The 15,699-nt window shown below is 44.2% G+C and overlaps 1 protein-coding gene across 9 annotated transcripts in view; it reads right to left on the reverse strand.

Annotated features, from left to right (window-relative positions):
• The window catches only part of nav1a (neuron navigator 1a), a 98,987-nt gene that overhangs the window by 61,941 nt on the left and 21,347 nt on the right, over window positions 1-15,699 (reverse strand). For 6 of the 9 annotated variants that reach the window (XM_085147050.1, XM_085147049.1, XM_085147052.1 and 3 more), the window contains exon 5: window positions 2,988-3,812. The exons of 1 other annotated variant lie outside the window; for it this stretch is intronic. In XM_085147050.1, coding sequence (XP_085003176.1) covers window positions 2,988-3,812 — 825 coding nt within the window. Of the gene's footprint in view, window positions 1-2,987; window positions 3,813-4,042; window positions 4,670-15,699 lie in introns of those variants that run through there. 2 more of the 9 variants (XM_085147056.1, XM_085147057.1) reach the window with 2 other exon arrangements.

Below are 15,699 nucleotides of genomic sequence, written 5' to 3' on the forward strand. Positions count from 1 at the left end.
TGGGGTGATAGATCTGCGATTAGTGGAACGGGCTTGAATCTTCTCATTATCTTTATGCGAGGTTTAATCCGGATGCTTGCTTCTCGTCTTAGGCTGGGTTCTCTGTGGCTGTGCCCACCCCATGCTGGGAAGGACCACTGCTTTAGGGGGCTTACCCTCTCACACACACCTCATTATGGGTGCTGGATGGGACCGGGAGGTGTCATTAGTGGCAGACATCTGAGGTTCAGTGCGTTGATTACTCTGGCGACCTATGCTGCTCAGATCGATATATTTCACTGAAAGTAATGTTTATAATTCTCAACTTGCAGGTCAAACTTTCATTTTAATGCTACTAACAAGATATCATATAATACAAGCTGCATTTGGGGGGAATTAACTCCACAAGTCCAGAGCTGCTGTCCGTGGACACGCAAGTCAAGTAATTCTCTAAATCCAATTAGTGTAAAGCTCTTCATCACTCAGTGGTTAAACATGTATGTCCGATTACAGAAAAACAGATGATGCGAACAGTAATCCTAAATCACCTCACAAGATCAACATAAAAGCCAAACCTTGAAATATCCGGATTGTTTTTTCCTCTTTCTTTTGGCGTGTGGGAGGGGCTTAGCCCTTCAAGCACACAGCTGATGGTCTTGGGTTACACATCCTCATTACAGTTCAATGGCATCTTCATTATCTTCATCTGTTACTGTAGGCTCATCTCAAAAGGACAGCGTCTCAGTGCATGTGGTCTGATGTCATGTAAAGTGACATGCACAAGACACAAGCACATATTTTACTGCCAGTAGCTCAAAGCTAGCACATAGCTTCCATAACAACAAGGCCTTGACCAAATTAAGGTTCATTTATCAATTCGTAATATAGTACACTACAGGGATCCATCAGGCTCGTGTCTTCGGGACGTGGAAAAGCAGAAGGTGAGACTGTATATAGGAGGAAGAGTGGATATCTGGGAAAGATCCACTGAACATCCATAATCTATCTTCCATGACAGAGCACACGGAGCAGAAACCAATTAGCCAAGCGTCCCATCGGAAATGGAGAAGCAGATACGATAAAGGATGAGCCCACAGCTGCAAGCTACAGGGCAAGTTACAATTAACCTCTCCCTAACACACACACAAACACAACACACAGACACACACAGACATTTCCATGAGTATGCAAACAAAGCTACCCTACATACTTGCCCATTTCAGTAATAAACCTCTGGCAGGTAAGACGAGACCGTAATGACCCAAAGCTACGCTGCATTCAGTCATTTCAATCTCAGACAGAAATATAGGTCATTGCCTATTACTATTATTTTCCTTCAGGGTGTCTCCTTCTTTCATTTGTCTCACTCCATGAATCAAATTATACCCTTTCCATTTTTGTGTCTCTAATCTCCATCATTAGCAGGTTTTCCTGTCATCTTCCTTTTCTCTTTTTATCTCCCTCCTCCCTACCTGGCTGCCTCGGTGTAGGTGTGGCCAGCAACATCACAACAAGGAACAAGGTCACACACAGATGATACAAACAACACACACACACCATGTACAGTAGATACACACAGGGCTGCTGGGGCAAGGTCAAACATGCTGCGATTGGGGCTGCAGGATGCAGGCTTGTGTAGAGTGAAAGAGAGTGGAGCACAGATAAAGGTTTGATGATGAGCAGAAAATGACTTCCTTGCATCGAGCGAGATATTACGACCTACTGCACTCCTCCCTCATCTCACCCGTTCTCTGATGCTATCTGGTACTCCTGGAGGGATGGAAAGAGAAGGAGCAACAGAGAAATACTCTCGTGTTTGTGTGTGTGAATGAATAATGGATGAAAGGTGCAGATTCAAACTCTGTTTTGACCTATTAATCACAAACTCGGTCACCATCGTCACGGCACACCCACAGCAGCAAGAACTTGGAATATGCAATGTGTCCCAGCGCTCCCATGGACCGCACGGATGCTCGAACGCTACCTGCCCATGCCGCCACCCACTCACTTTCCCCTTACTCCTCATGCACGTTGCCCCCGGTAACAGGGGGATGGGGTGGGGGTGGATAGTGACCATCTGTCAGTGGCCCGGAGATCAATGAAACTAGAGGGGGTGAGGGAGCGAAGGAGTGGTGCGAGGCTAAATAGGTGGCCCACTGTGACCGGAGCCTGGCTCAATATGCGGCCGTTTTATTTACAGACTGAAAGTCAACACTCCCCACCAGCCCCACTCGCACGGCCTTTATTAACGACTGACCGGTTTTGGCAGGCCGGCAGAAAGATGCCGTTTACATACAGTGATGCAGTAGCCGATACATACGCTTGCTGGTGTTAAAACGTGCTGCTAATTTTAGAATACGCTCCCGTGCTATCGAGGTTGCTGCAATAGAGATGTAAACATACACAGATCAGGGAATAATGGTACATTAATGTAAATCTAGCACACTGTGGCAGTGGGTCAAATGAGAGGAGGAAACACTGCAGCGTATGTTGACTAATTTATCAACAACACAACAATGTCAGCCCTGGGAACGCTTACTCCAGCTTCTTTGTAGGAGCACACACTGCTTGTACACATGCACACACGTACAGACACAAATGCATACGGCACAAAATTGATTTGGCACATTCGAACCAAGCATGTGTAACTGTTTACAGTGTTGTCAACACGGGAAATTCACCACTTTCAGACCAAGGGCTGTCAATAAAGCACCACAGACACACACAAATACACACACACAGTATAGCGTGCTGCAATAGAGACTGAGCTCATTTAAAATGCACTGTTGATGCTGGAGCTAGAGCCAGAGCTGGAGGAAAAGGTTTGGGTGTGGAAAGGAGAGAAGAGCAGAGACATTTAGTGTGTAGAGTCACAATGCTTCACTGTTTGTTTCTGTATTTCCGTTTCCACTAAAACAGTAATTAACCTCACATCTTTGCAGCCAATTGTAAGTGAGAACAAATAACCCAAAGTAACCAAAAAACTGGGACAGAAATCACAGACTCACCCAGCATTTGGCTGAACAGCAGTTGTTCCAGGTCTCCCAAGACTGTAACCACTAACTCTGGATCCACCTTTAAAAAGCTCTTATCGTCCTCACCCTCCATCCCCTTCCTCTCTTTCCTTTCCTCCGCTGACAGAGCCGCAGGTTTGGATTTCTCCCCTAGTTTCCTGCCGTTAGTTCCAGTAGTCCCAGCTCCGTTGGAGTTTGCTTTGGTTGGGTGATCAGCTGGGTCTGTATCTGCATTCTGGACTGTCTCAGAGGCCTTGCTAATTGGCTTGACCTCAGCATAAGGTCCCCGTGGTTTGCCAGGTGCAGGGATTCGACTTGGCTTGCCTATATTAGAAGTCACAGACGGGGAGCAGAAAGACTTTGGCTTCCCCTGAAAGAGAGACTGTTCTGACTTTGAAAGTGTCCGGGACAGTGGTGGTCTCCCACCGCCAGCTTGACCTGCCTTACTCTGCCCCGCTTTGTTGGTCACAGTGCCAGGACGGCTTGTGTCATCATTCCACCTGGTAGACTGGTACAGGTGCAGCTTCTTTTCAGCATCGGTGAGCACAGACAAGTTGCTGAGTGAACGCTGTTTGCGAAGCCCGGACTGACTGGGGATTGGAATGGGGATAGATCCGGAGGTGGGCCGGTAGACCTTGAGCTCTGACCCAGAGGGACGCACGGGCCCCTGGGGCAGAGCAGAGGGCTTGGCGGGTGGTTTCCTTGATGCCATGGCCTGGGATGAAGTATCCTGGCAGGGGACAGCAGCAGACCTGAGGTCCAGCTCTCTGGGCTTAGCCGTCATGCTAATGTTAGCCACATTAGCCTCCAGCATCCCTCCTGCAGAGACCCAAGCAACAGCATCAATGATACACTCTGACACAGAACAAGCGGAAAACACTGAAAGACATGGAGGAAGGAAGGGGAAGCCAAAAAAAAAGACAAAGACTGTCTGGTCTGCACTCTCTCTTCACTCCAGGGTCAACACAGCCAGACTCCCCGTAGTGAGAGACTGTGGCTTCACCCCTCTATTGCAAATGATGAGTGGGTTAGTAGAGTGACAGCCTTACTCACTGCTGGTAATCCATGGATCTGCAGATCTGCGTCCAGCGCCTAAATCCACTCGCTCACAGCATGTCTGCAGCTCCCGGAGCCGCACAGATGACAATAGTGCTGCCAGAATAAAGCACAGCACTGACCAGCGTCTCTCTCCGTGTCCCCCTCTGCTCCTCTCTCCCTTGCTCTGCGCTCCCTCCTGTTCGCCAGGCACGCAGCAGCCGACTGACAAGAGAAACGGTCGCAGCGGCGACGTCCCCCACCTCCTTTTTTCTCTCCTCCCTCTAACTCGCCTTCACTCTCTGCCTTGCTCACTCTACCCCCGCTGCCTCATTCACCCTCCCTCTCCTTCTTCCTCCCCTTTCCATCCTTCTTTCCTTCTTCTTGTCTCTCTCTCTCTCTCTCCTCCCACTCGCTGATTCACTGCCTCTCTCTCTCTCAAGCACACGCCGCATACGCTGTGTTATGCTGCACACCAGTGAGTGCAAACACAAGGGCTTGACGACAAATTACCAGCATTTCCCATAAACTCAGCTTTTTGCTGTTCCTGTTTTGTAATAAAAGATTTCTTTTCACGCTCTGAAAAAGAACGCTGAATTCTACTGTCCCCATCAGTTTATATTTAGGCCCAGTTATTTAATAACTTCAATGTTTTTGAAGTTATTAAATAATTTTGAATCAAAATATGCCCCACCACCCCAAAGAGACACACACACTGTTCCAACCCCTCAGCAATTATTCATAATCACATTAACTGCTCTATTCATCCATTCATATTTAGATTTCCTCACGTGCCCTGATCACCAGAGGCCCACCCATGATTAAGCTGATTTAAATTATCTGGGAAAAAAGCCATGACCGCAGGATCAGCCAAGGAGAAGAGGATATGCATTTGTCAGTGCTTAATACACAACAACAGGCCACTAAACGCGCTTCAATTAGTAGCTAAAAGACCCCAAATGGTCATCATATAGCTAAATGCCCCCTCCCCACCGGCCACATATCACCACACCACTCCATCGCTCTTTCCTCATTTCCCTTTATTCCTTTCCTTGTTTCCAGCATCACCCCCTCCCTGCGTTAAATCAGAGGCACACGCAATTAAGTTTTCAGGGTACAGATTCATCACATTGGAAATCCATCCGACAATACCTCAGTGGGTTAAAGCAAGCGCACATGAGCCTGCCTGGCTAAAGTGAATGGATGTTGACGTCTTTGTTTTTGTCCGTCTTCCCGTGCGTGTGTGAGTGCGTGCGTGGGCTTTTCTCTATGAGTGTGTCACATCGATGAGACAGGCCCAGAGAAGCCGAAGCTCCGGTCCTGGGCCTTGGGTTGCTCTTGCACGTTTAGCTACGTCACTTGATTGCGGTAGACATGGCATTTCAATCAAAGAAGGACCGAGAAGAGCTTCTTCTTCATCATCCACCTTATAATTTTATTGTTTAGCAGTTATCATCGCCATGCCTGTCACTGTTCACTTCAAACTAGTCATTATTCAGCTGTGTAAAAACTATAACTTTAATCTCAGCCAAACCGATTTACTCAGGAACAAATAAAATACTAAAAAAAAAGGGCAAACAATAACATTTTTAAGTTATCTAAGTGACTTATATATATTTAACCTGAGTAGCGAAAGATGGCGGTGGGTTTGAAAACAATTAGCCGGGAGTCCGGTGTTCTCACGGGCTCTAGTTAGCCTAGCCCCCGGCTAGCTATCGAGCTAGTGGATAACAGACGTCTCCGAAAACGTCGGAGCGCTTTTGAAAATATGTGGTGTCTTGATAAACTGAGCAGATATTTGAGGTTTACACAGCTACATTCTCGCCTGAAAATATGTTAAACGTTTATTTTGTGACCCAGAAAGAATAATAAGAGTAATATTAAAACTAACTAGCTGCCGCCATTGTTGGAAACTGCCCTGGGCCGCGCTATGAATTCTGGGACAGAGCTGCTTCTTCTTCGGGGTTTAACGGCAGCTGGCATCCTTGTACATGCAGTGCTGCCATCTTCTGTTTCAGTCCGTTATTACACTCTTAAATCCTACTACTTATTTCTGCGTCTTTTGTGATCTTACAAAGCTTCAAACAACGCGTCGACTATTAAATCAGTCGTCGACGATTTTAATAGTCGATGTAATCGTGACTAGTCGACTAATGGTGGCAGCCCTACTTCAAACTCCTGCAGAATCTATTCTCGTGATTTCTCGTAACACACAGGACTTGCTGGAGATTTGATAATACAGCACAGTGATGTCATTTGTTTTAATTCCCCATTACAGGTATTAATGACAGCAGGTTATAAAATGAACTTCAAGTCCATCATAACCCATTAACAATCGATATAGCTGTTTGCGCCATCATTTATTTTTGCGTTGTAATGCATCCTGTCTGAAAACTGGTTCTCAGAGTGGAGTGTTTAGGGTCTGGGCGTATTACCATTACTGCATGTCGATTTTCTGTAATATGCAGGCAGTAGTGCCTGCAGCTGTGACGTTATCAGGCCTCGAACTGTTGGGAGCAGTATTCAAACAAGCAGGCCGTTTTCTGTTACATTTGCATAAATCAGTTGACACTAAACCCGAATGGAAACAAGCAACGTCCTGTTTGCACACTTTCCAAACTCAGTATTAGAGAGGCGCTTTAAATAACGGCTCGTTTTTTATCAGTAACCAAACTGGCGCCAGCCGAACCTAAAAGTGACGATGACAGGCTCTTAGTGTGCGTGCTCGCCCTTAGCCTAAAAACTGTTTGGCCTTGAATGTGTGTGTGATACAGTAGCTGAGTACATACAAAAATACAGACACTCTATGGATGTTTTATTGTGAAAAAGCTATAGCCATCAATTAGAGGCAGCAAACTTTAATAAAGGGCCAATGTTGAGGTGGTTATGCCACACTGAAGCCAGAGGTGCCTGGAGACAGTTATGGGGGCTCTGGGGGCAGGTAGCAGGCCAGCAGTGCGAATGAGGAATGTAATTTAAGGCTAATAGGTGCTGGACGTCAGCTCTTATACCTCCCTGATGAGGGATTAAGGTTAGTGAGTGACCACATACAAGGCAGGTCTGTGGTGTACAGATGTGTGTGGTGCAGATACGCGTCATTGCTCTTGAAAGCATATATATGCACAGGTAAAGTGTTGGCAGCACACAGCCACTTGTTTGTTCCAGTGCTGGTCTCTCTGGCTCCACAGTCTAATCACCTTTATATGGCTGATGTAAACATGCTGTATATTCTCTCCCTCTATATCCACACACACACACACACACACCCTGACTAACTGACCTGAGCAATCTGGCCTGACATCAAAGACACTGGCAGTTTCAGAGTGTGATGAGTGCCAGTGTTCAGCAGTAGGCTACACATTCAGTGTGTGTGTGTGTGGTCGCGTATGTGGAGGAGGCTGACCACAGTGTCTGAACCCTTGGGAAACTTCTTATGACATCAGGCAAACAGTTTAATTCCAATATAAAGAGACTTTTAAGCAAAGTTAAGCAAAGGCAAGAGAGACAAGTGCGAATAACGTGTGAAGAGTGAAAGGATGGTTTGAAAGGGTGAAACAGAAGCAGAGAGAGGCAGACACAGACAGAAGGAAGCTGGCTCGGTGCTTTGCATGAATATATTTGCCCGAGGATCTCTAAACAGATCCGCCACTATACTCTGATGTGAAGCAGCCAGTAGGACACGCTTACACAGACACTGTGCACCACATTATATTCATGTTTACAAACTTGCACAAAATTTCCACCTTTAAAGGAAAAATACTGCGAAGAGGAAAGATCTGCAGATCTCGGTGCAACTGCATGTAACGCGGACCCCTAAACCTTTAGAGGAACAGTTCCCACTCAGGCGAAGCAGATGGCATGTGTTCTCACTTCTCACACACTCCCTCTTGGTTCCTCTTGTTTTGAGTTTGTTTTCACGAGTAAAAATAAAAGTTGCTATGAAGATGAGGCATGCAACAACGGAGCGAGGACGTGAGAAGAAAATGACGAAGTGTGATTGAGAATAGAAGATGCAGAAAAACAGAGCAAGTCAAAACAAGGGGAGACCCGACCCCAAGTTATAGCCCAGAAAGCAAGTCAACGAAGAAAGTGAGAAGAGGAGGAAGAGGACGGGTGAGGAAGGATCTGTGTGTTTGCCAGAGAAGCAAAGGAAGTCTGTAAGACAGAGAGGGGATATCCTGCTTCGCTGCCTCGCCACTCCTGCTACATTTGCGTATGTCCGCTAACACACCAACGCGTGGGGTCCACAGGACACACAGAAGAATACCAGACCGTGACACACTTCTCCACGAGGGACAGCTCATACTCACACACATGCTGGTGCAGCGCAAACACAATGACATGGCTATTAATGTCCTGTTTACACACAAAACACTGAAACGGCAATCTGACTGATACATACAGTGTGTGGCTTCCTAGCGTGTGAATGAGGGAGTTTTTCACAATGACACCTCTTTAGTGGTCTTATCGAGCGCTGATGATGCACAGCATGAGTCACTGGCCTGAGCATTTGGGAAATTCAGCTATCAGTGACAATAATGTGAGTGCATCAGTCAGCTAATCCAGCGAAAACACCACCAGAGTGAATGTCAGACGTTGGTCACATCTCCCGCTAAACCTACTACACATGCAGGGGATATTTGCAGAATGTGAAAAGGGAGAATTTGTGTGTTTTAAAAGGTAAAACTCTTTGTAGACGCTCCCTCATAGATGCCCCAATGTTGACATTATCAGCACATTTCCCAGGAGTATCCCATAATGCTCTGCTCCTGAGTGTGGTTGCCTAGCTACAGCGTGGTGTGCAAGCATAGTGGATCATCATGCGTATAAATGTAGCTGAAGGAAGACGAACAGTAGTGTTTGCCAAAAATAAATAAATAACATTAATATGAAAGATCCTAAAGCTACAGTATGTGTTTACAGTGGGGCAAAAAAGTATTTAGTCAGCCACCGATTGTGCAAGTTCCCCCACTTAAAATGATGACAGAGGTCAGTAATTTGCACCAGAGGTACACTTCAACTGTGAGAGACAGAATGTGAAAAAAAAATCCATGAATTCACATGGTAGGATTTGTAAAGAATTTATTCGTAAATCAGGGTGGAAAATAAGTATTTGGTCACCTCAAACAAGGAAAATCCCTGGCTCTCACAGACCTGTAACGTCTTCTGTAAGAAGCTTTTCTATCCCCCACTCGTTACCTGTATGAATGGCACCTGTTTGACCTCATCATCTGTATAAAAGACACCTGTCCACAGCCTCAACCAGTCAGACTCCAAACTCCGCCATGGCCAAGACCAAAGAGCTTTCGAAGGACACCAGGAAAAGAATTGTAGACCTGCACCAGACTGGGAAGAGTGAATCTACAATAGGCAAGCAGCTTGGTGTGAAAAAATCAACTGTGGGAGCAATCATCAGAAAATGGAAGACATACAAGACCACTGATAATCTCCCTCGATCTGGGGCTCCACGCAAGATCTCATCCCGTGGGGTCAAAATGATCATGAGAACGGTGAGCAAAGATCCCAGAACCACACGGGGGGACCTGGTGAATGACCTGCAGAGAGCTGGGACCAAAGTAACAAAGGTCACCATCAGTAACACACTACAACGGCAGGGAATCAAATCCCGCAGTGCCAGACGTGTTCCGCTGCTGAAGCCAGTGCATGTCCAGGCCCGTCTGAAGTTTGCCAGAGAGCACATGGATGATACAGCAGAGGATTGGGAGAATGTCATGTGGTCAGATGAAACCAAAGTAGAACTTTTTGGTATAAACTCAACTCGTCGTGTTTGGAGGAAGAAGAATACTGAGTTGCATCCCAAGAACACCATACCTACTGTGAAGCATGGGGGTGGAAACATCATGCTATGGGGCTGTTTTTCTGCCAAGGGGACAGGACGACTGATCCGTGTTAAGGACAGAATGAATGGGGCCAAGTATCGTGAGATTTTGAGCCAAAACCTCCTTCCATCAGTGAGAACTTTGAAGATGAAACGAGGCTGGGTCTTCCAACATGACAATGATCCAAAACACACCGCCCGGGCAACAAAGGAGTGGCTCCGTAAGAAGCATTTGAAAGTCCTGGAGTGGCCTAGCCAGTCTCCAGACCTCAACCCCATAGAAAATCTGTGGCGGGAGTTGAAAGTCCGTGTTGCTCGGCGACAGCCCCAAAACATCACTGTTCTTGAGAAGATCTGCATGGAGGAATGGGCCAAAATACCAGCTACTGTGTGTGCAAACCTGGTAAAGACCTATAGTAAACGTTTGACCTCTGTTATTGCCAACAAAGGTTATGTTACAAAGTATTGAGTTGTATTTTTGTTATTGACCAAATACTTATTTTCCACCCTGATTTACGAATAAATTCTTTACAAATCCTACCATGTGAATTCATGGATTTTTTTTTCACATTCTGTCTCTCACAGTTGAAGTGTGCCTCTGGTGCAAATTACTGACCTCTGTCATCATTTTAAGTGGGGAACTTGCACAATCGGTGGCTGACTAAATACTTTTTTGCCCCACTGTATATGCTGGTATGTGCGTGGTTTTGATTCCCCGTGGGTTATTAATTAGATGTACTTGTGACTTCATTCCTGTGTCCGTGGGCGTGTGCTCCAACATAGAGAGGTTACACGCACGAATGACTTAACTTGACTCCCTGGGCTAGGAGTCACCCCACAGGTCAAGAAGCATCTTGCGTACGCACTCATTCACCCGTTCCTCAATTCCCTCGTCTCCCTCCACGCTCTCCTCATTCATCTCCAGCTCTGTAATGCAGCTGTGATTATTGTGTTCCCTCTTTGTTGTGAGGAAACGGGAGCAGACAACAGGAGGTGGCTACTCTGACATAAACTGAAGACTGGGTTGTTTTTCTGGATTTTAAAAATATTGGAAATATCACTTGACTGAATGAGACCAGTTATTTTGTTGCTATTGGCAACGATAACTCAAAACACATGCCTTTGACCTGCAGTGGCCCTCAGGGATCAGTCCTTGGCTTCTTATCTGCTGACTTCTACATGCTTCCACTTAAAAACCCTAACTCCATATAACCCGTTGCTACTGATTCTGAGTCAAACTCTTGGGCACATTTCACTGAGACCATTTCTGGTGAGGTTTTAGTGAACAGTAGACGGGTCTATTGAAGGTCCTACGCCAGGTGCTCGATTCCTATTTTTAAAGGAAATGATTTTCATATCCTTTTCATGTAAGACAGATGATGTTCATTTTGATTTTTTGAAGATGTAGCATTGCATCATGTATTAACTGACTATTACAAGTTTTACCAGTTATGTAATAGCAAGAAAAACAACAACATTTTATTATTTTATCATCTTAAAATCACAACCAGACTTAAGTCCTCTTTGACAAAGTGGTTTATCTCTGGTAAAACTGAATATTGTAATAGATGGCATCCTTAAAAGACCGTTCACACCAAAAGGACCATATTACTGTAGTTCTTATGTCTCTACATCTGTTGCCCTAAGCCACTAAATTCATTTTAAGATTTTTATGACTTACTTACAAAACCATACATGGAGCTTTCCCTAATTATATTAACCTCCTAGGACCTGCGTCCACATATGTGGACATCACATTTTGGGTTATTCAGACCAAAATACTCAATTTTGCTCAACAAGGGCCTGATATCCACCTACGAGGACATTATACTGCTACTGTTCTATCAAAATTTTAAATGAATATCCTCATTTGTGACTCTGATTTTTCTTAAAAACAAAAATAAGGTAAAAAAAAAAAAAAGAATTCTTTGTTTTTACATTCATCGGGCCCCAATCAGCCCAAATATGAAAGAGAAATTAAAAATGCTGCAGTGGAAGAGTTCGGGTCTTAGGAGGTTAATGCTATGCTAAAGCAATTTAACACTTTAAGACCTCTTAGATCAATGGGAACTGTATGGTAGTGGTGCTTAGTGCGAAGTCAAAACAAGGAGAAGCATTTAGTCTTCAGCGTAGCGTCTTAACCCTCTCCAGGCAGGCGTTGCCGATTTGCAACAGTTAAAAACTAACAGCCCGATTACCCCACATACATATTTTATGAGGTTTTTTTACTCAGAAGTACCACTGCAGGACTTGGTTGTGCATTAGCAACAGAAAGTTTAATTTGAGCCTGAGAGGGATAAACCAACACAACAACTACTCCAAGAGATATGTTGAAACTGAAGGCTTGTATCATTATACCACAACAGTAAACAACAGACATCTTGAAAGTTCAAGGTTTGGGTCAAATATAAAGGAAGGCATGACATTAAACCATAAATAGTGATTGCTGCCTCACTCCAGGCGATGAGCACAGAGATAATCTAGTCCATTCTTATGTCTGATCATCTTCCTAAAGCTACTAAACCACTCATCACTATCCAACGCCAACTCGGCATATGTCTCCCAGATTAGATTGGCCAAAGAGGATTACGCACTGTCTAGTAGATGCAGTCAGGTTTACCAATGCTATTCGCTTGACTGTCCAGGGGCATTAAAGGCATGGCAAGCATGACATCTATAAACAGTAAGTTGATTTCAAACCTTCATTACTAAAGATTTCCCTGTTTCTAGCTTAAAATGAAAGGCACTGAGGGGTTTCTAACATCTACTTTGCTAAATGAGATAATCCCAAACTGAGGTAAAAAAGAAAAACGCTGACCTGCTGGAGGGTAAATAAAGATATACCATAGGGCTGTGCGATATGACCAAAATCTCCTATCCCGATATAAGACATCTATCGTCCCGATAATGATATAAATCACATAAAAAAAAAACCCAACTTTTTCTGTAAATTCTGTGAATCTCGGGCAGCTCGACTTGCAGGAAGTGTTTCCAGCTGCGCGTCGTGTAGCTGGAGTCGAGTGTTTTAACCGATGCATGAAACGATACATTTTTAGACATAAGTTGTAACGGCCGCCGTTTTCTTTGTGAGTATTTATTACATGGCGTGCTGCGGGGAAAAGCCTGTTCTAACGTTTGAGTCTAAGGTTTATTTTTTAGCACCTGGCGGCTCTTTTTTACTCCTCATCCGTAAATAATCTGCTCTTTCACGTGATTCGGTTTATTTTGAAAAGTCTCAACAGGATCTTGAGCTTTATTGTGAAAGGTTTATGTGGAACATAAACAAGCGGACAGGCAATGCCGTTACCGTCTTTGTTGCTAATGACAACAACGGTAAGGCGCTTGTCCGTCCATAGTGTGGTTATATTAAATATAAGAGAAAGAGAGAACTTTAAGAAATTAATAAAGCCACTACAGTGACATCAAAACCATGAAAAAATATTGCCGTAAACAGTTTATTGTACGACAACACGAAACAAACAACAGCGTAAAATGAAACGACAGATGTTTTTATATCGTCATCCGATATATATCGTTATATCGAACAGCCCTAATATGCCATATTTGTTTATGCAAGTTTATATGTTGATAATTCTTAAATTATAGCCATGTATTTTAAAATTAGCCAGTCATACCTCGATTTCTTTTTTGTTTCCTACATGTACTGATGTCTGTGTGGGATGATGTGTGATGTTTTATATCCTTCACTATATGAATGGTGTTTGTAGGTGTGTGTGTGCGTGTGTGTGTGTGTGTGCGCGCGCATTTGAGACTGCAACATTTTGTCCATTGGGAATTTTAGGACAAAATATTGCAGGGATGAAAAATGATACACAACCCACATCACATTTATCTTTCAAAAGCCATCTGTGCACTGTCACTTGTGCATACATCAGCACACATACACACACAGCCTCGGATAAAAACCCATTCTCAGATACACCTCTCTAGAGAGTAATAGGGTCAGGAGTTCTGGGGTCTAATTGAAAGAGCACATGGTCCTACAATCACATTAAACAATCAGATCTTCATTAGAGTCTCAGTTAAAAGATGTACGAGCGGATCGCGTTACCCTGATTCAATCTAACGCATATAGAGAATATTACATTTAAGGAGATCGACTCTCGCCACAAAGAGCAACCAGCACCACATCAAATAACTGGGCTTTATCGTGTTTGCTCACCACCAGGAGTTTGTAAAAATTCAACCAACATTTAATAATCTGTCTTTTCATCTCAGTGCACACACTTATTGTTTATTCTCTGTCCTCCTTACACAAAATGAAATTCATCAACCCACTGACCTCATTGGCCTTTCATCTCTCCTTCCTCTCCCTCCTTCCTTCCCTACAAACTTTGCTTTCCACCCCGTTTCCCTCCCTTCCTCCACTTGCTAAATTACAGTTATTACAGTGCCAGCCCACCATCCATGTAAATGCAGCTTCAGAGGAGTCAAAGATGCTTTGGTTCTGTTTCTAACGCCTGCTAGGCACCAATTAAAAGGCCAAAACTAGCCCCAAGACAGCCAGAGGCCCTTAAAGACTAGGGCTGGTCCACCACCAGTTCCCATCCCCCTTTTCCACAAGCAGATGGTTAAAGGTTTTATAAAGGTTTCATTTGCAAATAACTCTGTTCTTGTGACACAATGTACGTTCAAACTCAAACTACTGCCTTGAGCTTGTAGTTCTCTGCCAAGCAGACAAGTTGTACTTTACAGCTATCTGTAGAGATGCATACGCTGCAGGAAATGAAGGCATTCAGCATTTAGCTAGTGTAGGCTGTCTGTCTGTTGCTTGCCAGGTATCCATGTGTATTTACTCTGGGTGAGTCTAGAGGACACCGTAAATATTTGTGAAAGGACTCCAATCCAAGTTGATGAGTGAGTGAAGCTCGCTTCTGTTCGATGGCAGCAATACTGAGGTGAGTTGTTGACTTTTCTGTTGTTAAGTGTTGCTATTAGCCTCTGATAGCTGCTGTTAGCCTCTGTTAGCTGCTGTTAGCCTCTGATAGCTGCTGTTAGACTCTGTTAGCTGCTGTTAGACTCTGTTAACTGCTGTTAGCCTCTGTTAGCTGCTGTTAGCCTCTGATAGCCGCCGTTAGCCTCTGATAGCCACTGTTAGCCAATCTTAGTGAAATATTCTGGGTGGATCACTGTGACACTTAGAATGTAATCAAACTGTTTTCACAGGGAAACTGTGATTTTTAGGACGCTTAAGGCTAATTGACATAATGTTAGCTTACAACCAGCTGTTATTGTTGTTTAGCCAATATTTAGTCAGCTGTCCAGACAAGGCAAAAATATTGGGAATAAATAAGCATGTTTGTGCACTTTTGTGCATTAGAGCTCTAACTTCAGTTCAGTTAATGAGGCTTGGGGTTAGGAGGAAGAGGTTGAGAGATACCAGTCGCATCTTTGCATTTTCATTTCCTTCATATCTTGAGCCTGAAGGTGTACACACTGATTAGATTTTGCCTCCACAGCACACAAACGCCTACAAGTTATCTTCCCCTCTGCCTTTGCTCTACTATCTATGTGGCCAGTCTCAAGCTGCATAAATAAAACATGATTAAGGAGAACAGCGATCTCCATGTCAGCCACTGTGTTCAAGATGGCGGGTCAGCATGGCGGTTTGCACAAACCAGTACCCACTCCTGTCCATTTTTTATGGATTAATTAATTTTTAATTTTTTATGCATTCTTATAATTAAGTTTATAAGAATGCATCAGTTAATTAGAAGGCTCAGATTTATGAATTCAATATTCTTTTTTCCACTAATTAACCTCAAAAAATGACTGACTGTACCTTTAAAGGTTATTAATTAAATGACACTG

Source organism: Neolamprologus multifasciatus, chromosome 20 (assembly GCF_963576455.1).
Source record: "Neolamprologus multifasciatus chromosome 20, fNeoMul1.2, whole genome shotgun sequence".
NCBI classification, from domain to species: Eukaryota; Metazoa; Chordata; class Actinopteri; order Cichliformes; family Cichlidae; genus Neolamprologus; species Neolamprologus multifasciatus.